General features: G+C 32.2%; 1 protein-coding gene across 1 annotated transcript; it reads left to right on the top strand.

Moving 5' to 3' along the window:
- The first annotated feature begins 1,675 nt into the window (after nt 1–1,675).
- On the top strand, nt 1,676–2,916 carry LOC117213343 (glutathione S-transferase-like). Its single transcript, XM_033458697.1, has 3 exons — nt 1,676–1,726; nt 2,038–2,205; nt 2,463–2,916. The coding sequence occupies exons 2-3, from the start codon at nt 2,061–2,063 to the stop codon at nt 2,768–2,770; spliced, it is 453 nt and encodes a 150-aa protein (XP_033314588.1). The 5' UTR covers nt 1,676–1,726; nt 2,038–2,060; the 3' UTR covers nt 2,771–2,916.
- Nucleotides 2,917–4,155: the final 1,239 nt, after the last annotated feature.

Here is a 4,155-nt window from a genome sequence, read left to right as displayed (position 1 = left end):
CTCTCCGCGAACGGTCGTAACACATTGATCGACAGAAGTACTAAACTCTAATAACATAAATTTATATATTTTCTATTTCCCAGCCACCAGTTTTATGGATTTTTCTATCTTCTGTACTACTTTTATCCCTTTTATTTTTTCTTACATGAGATTATTGTAAATTTAATATCATTTGTTCGCAATATTTGTTATTTATCTTTCCTTGAATTTGAAATTTCGCGCTTCAATGTTGTGTGTTGTTCGACGTTTTATCGAACGATGTTTATCGAACTAGTTTATGAATACATACATAATCATTAAAGAATCTATAAACCGTACTAGTTTGTTTTTACTAAGTTTTGTTACAGAAAACATGTTCTCATAAGTTTTCAACTTTAATTTATGGAAATTTATTAACCTTAAACTATAAAATCATTCAATGAGTCTTTCCGGATGTTTTTATGTAGTCATAATTTCACATATCAGCACAGCTCCACCAATAGGATAAGAGTTACATGGAAGCAACAGAGGGGAAGAAGAACATATAGAGATCTAAAGGTTATTTTTGTCTCATTCAAGTTTCTGTTAACCGGCTTGGAAATTTCCTGTGCTTGTTTCGACTTTGAAGTCTTAAAAAAAAAATTTTAAGTAAATAGTATATATATAGTATATATATCCTGAGTCAAAGTTTCTCTTTATAAATAATAAACCGTTTAAAAACTATATTTTGTATGTTTTTTCCTTATTCATAATTAAATAATAAATATGAAATACTTCTACAGAAAGCCGACATCCTTCAATTAACCGAACAGCAGATGATTTAAAAATTAGTAGTTGAAAGAAATAAATGTTATTACATGTTCATAATTGATCGATAAATTTAAGTATACAATTAGAAAATGTTTCTTCTTTATTGATAACTAAATAATACAGATAAGATACAAGATACTTGTAGGAAAAGTCGGCGCGTCGTTCAATTAACGGAACAGCAGAGGATTTGAAAATTAGTAGTTGAAAGAAATAAATGTTATCATATGTTCATAATTGATCGATAAATTTAAGTATGCAATTAGAAAATGTTTCTTAAGTTTGGAAGAATATATAATCATGCTGAATGTTTTGTAGTTACGAAAGTTGTCTACAAACATACATTGTACATACGACTAGTAATGGTACTAAATTACTGTTAGAGGGTCTTGGGTGTATAGAACCATATGGTTAAATTAATACTAGAGATAACGAATCGTGCGAATGTAATTAATATTTTGAAATGCGTTGTTTGCATTAATTGATAGTTTTCTTATAAACTTTTTTATAAACAATTTCATTGCTATAGAAAAAAGATAAATGCCGGTAATATGTCTATCCTACTTAAATAGAAAGTGCAATATTTTGTTATAATATTTGGCGCAAGTTTATACATTATTACATCCAAAAATAATATTCTTTTTATATCTAAGCTATATTAAAATATAAAGATACAAATAGCTATGCGAGTAGTTAGTAGTTGATGCTTTTTACTTAAATTGTCTTATACTTCATAATTTGTAATAATATAATTCTTGTCATCAATGATTCTTTGTTTTTACTTTGTATATATTATACTTCCAGGAAGATGCCGCTCTATAAATTCACTTACTTCCCAGTTACGGCATTGGCAGAACCAATCCGTTCTTCTTCAGCTATGCTAGTATTCCATTTGAAGATGAACGTATCAAAAAGGACGTCTGGCCAGAAATAAAGCCCTGTAAGCTTAAAATTTAAAGAAATTCTGTTTCTTAAATCTCATCTTTCCTAATTTAACTAAAGTAGCTAAATAAAGTAGAACACAATTATGCAGAGTATAACAGAGATTATTGTTTACTCTCCATTGCTCTATAAGATATGTGGGAGAACAATAGGTATTGTTAAGGAGACAATGCCCTTTGTTTGCTGATAAATTATCAATAAATTAAATTATATCTTTCCAAAACAGATAACAGGAAGCTAGATATTTAAGAAGCATCATAATCTGTTTGTTCGATAGAATCTTTGATTCTATTAGTTGTATGTTTTTAGTGACTCCTTATGGCCAGCTTCCTATGCTCGTAGCTGATAGAAGGAAGGTTGCTCAGTCTACAGCTATTTGCCGTTACTTAGCCAAACAATATGACTTAGCTGGAAAGACTGACTGGGCAAATCTTCATATTGATGCCACTGTTGATACTATTCATGATATTCGTCATAGTGAGTATCCAGTGCTGTTTTGCATAAATCTTATGAGAATCTTGATAACAGATAGTACATATCTGTTCAGGTATTTATTAGTTGAAATCCGATTTAATATTTGATTTAATCGAACGATACACGTATGTCAACAATACAAGACAAAGGATTAAAAAGGATTGTAATTCTATCTTCAGTATCATTTAAATTTCGCACAACACTGTATTCAAATTAGTATAACATTAGCGAATAGTATTTAACTGAAAACAAATTTTCAGGAATTGCCGCCTTCCACTATGAGGAGGACGAGAAGGTCAAAGCTGCAAAACGCAAGGCTGCTGAAGAGACGCTGCTGTTCATTTTAGAACGTTTGGACCAGCAAGTGAAGGAAAATGACGGCTACTTCTACGATGGTACTCTCTCTTGGGCTGATTTAACATTCGTTGCTCTGCTCGATTATTTGAACTTTATGTACAAGTCTGATCTGATCGAGAATTACGAGAATCTGAAGCTGCTGGAGAAAAAGGTCCTCCTCCTGCCCAAGATCAAAAACTGGATTGAGAGACGCCCAGTTAGCGAATTTTAAACTTCACGATTGCTTATGGTTTTATAAGCGTTTAAAGATTGCGGTCTTAGTGTGTTGAGAGAATGAAGAACGAATCGTGTTGATGGAAGTTTGTATGGAATATACTGATTGCTTTTAACATTCATTAGTTCCAGTTATTACCGATATTTTTGTCATTTAGTTAGGGTTTTCCCTTTAGATTACGTTGTGATAGAGAACTATTATTTGTGTATTCCTGTTAGAATTTAATCTTGGAATTAGGATTAATATTCTGTGGAAGACACAATGTTTATGTTGAAATAATATAATGTGATATTTATTAAACAATTATTTCGAGAGTTATAAATGTGCGTTCTGGAATGTAGACAGTTGGCTAGTTATTCACAGACTGACTGCCTTAGTGACCTGTGGCGCTTGTAAAGATTTTGAACCCCCACTCTCTATAATGAGTGTGACCTGAGTAGATGCCTGTGTAACGTCACGTGCCACGGAACCTTCTAGCAGCTTCTCGATACAAAGCGCTACGCTGTCAAGGCGCGACACCGACGTGCCCAATGTTCCATCCATATCCTTATGTTTCTTCCGCCGAGTTCTCGGAAGAGCATGCACGCGCCAGCCGCCGCGGTACATCTACCGAACGTACGCTAGTGGGGATGGCGCTGGGCAACGAATGGAAGAATCTGTACGATCAAACACTCTATCCGCATGCGACTGATATCGTTGTATTCCAACAATTCCTACAGAAACATACGAACTATATAAACTGTTGACACGATGTTGTGCTTTTGTATTATAGAGATAATAATAAAACCATCAAACAATCATTAATTATGTTTTTTATTATATTCATTAAGAATTGAAGATTACCTCCTTTGTGATCTTGATAATATCGTATTTTACAAATGTTGAACAAAAAAAAATGTATGATTATTTTATTCAATACGTTATGAGGGTTGCTTTAAAAAAAATACGAGTTACATATTTCTTTGAAAAAAGTATGATTTTTGTCGATACAATAATGTTCTTCTGTTATCGCTTTAAAGTTGAGTACTTCGTTGATTACACGAGAGAACTCGCCTACAGCAAATAAGATACGACCGTGTGTAAAGTAATTAATCTGTTTGCTCGTTGCTAGCTACACATAAGGCTTGCGTAAAAAAAGATATGCATTTCAGTTCAGGCGGAGAATTATGTAGGAAGTCATTTTGTCGATCAATAACTTAGTTAATAAAAGATCAAATTTTCATGTACATAAATGTAAGTAACGTTCAAGTATTAATCATTACATACAATTTTTGTATAATTCGATATCTTGGTCACTTACATCTTACAAATGATATATAGATAATATTTATGAGATACATTGGAGCTATCTTTTAGTTAACGCCATTTTTTCTTATTTTCTC

The sequence above is a fragment of the Bombus bifarius genome, unplaced genomic scaffold (genome assembly GCF_011952205.1).
Source record: "Bombus bifarius isolate JDL3187 unplaced genomic scaffold, Bbif_JDL3187 scf7180000008721_frag, whole genome shotgun sequence".
Classification (NCBI taxonomy): Eukaryota; Metazoa; Arthropoda; class Insecta; order Hymenoptera; family Apidae; genus Bombus; species Bombus bifarius.
The sequence above is the reverse complement of the archived record's forward strand: the minus strand, read 5'-3'. Positions and strand labels throughout refer to the sequence as shown.

Bases quoted from the DNA above. Each gene is read 5' to 3' on its own strand.
- LOC117213343 (XM_033458697.1), top strand. From the start codon at position 2,061: ATGCTCGTAGCTGATAGAAGGAAGGTTGCTCAGTCTACAGCTATTTGC. The intron at 2,206-2,462 runs GTGAGTATCCAG...ACAAATTTTCAG, and splicing joins TATTCATGATATTCGTCATA to GAATTGCCGCCTTCCACTAT.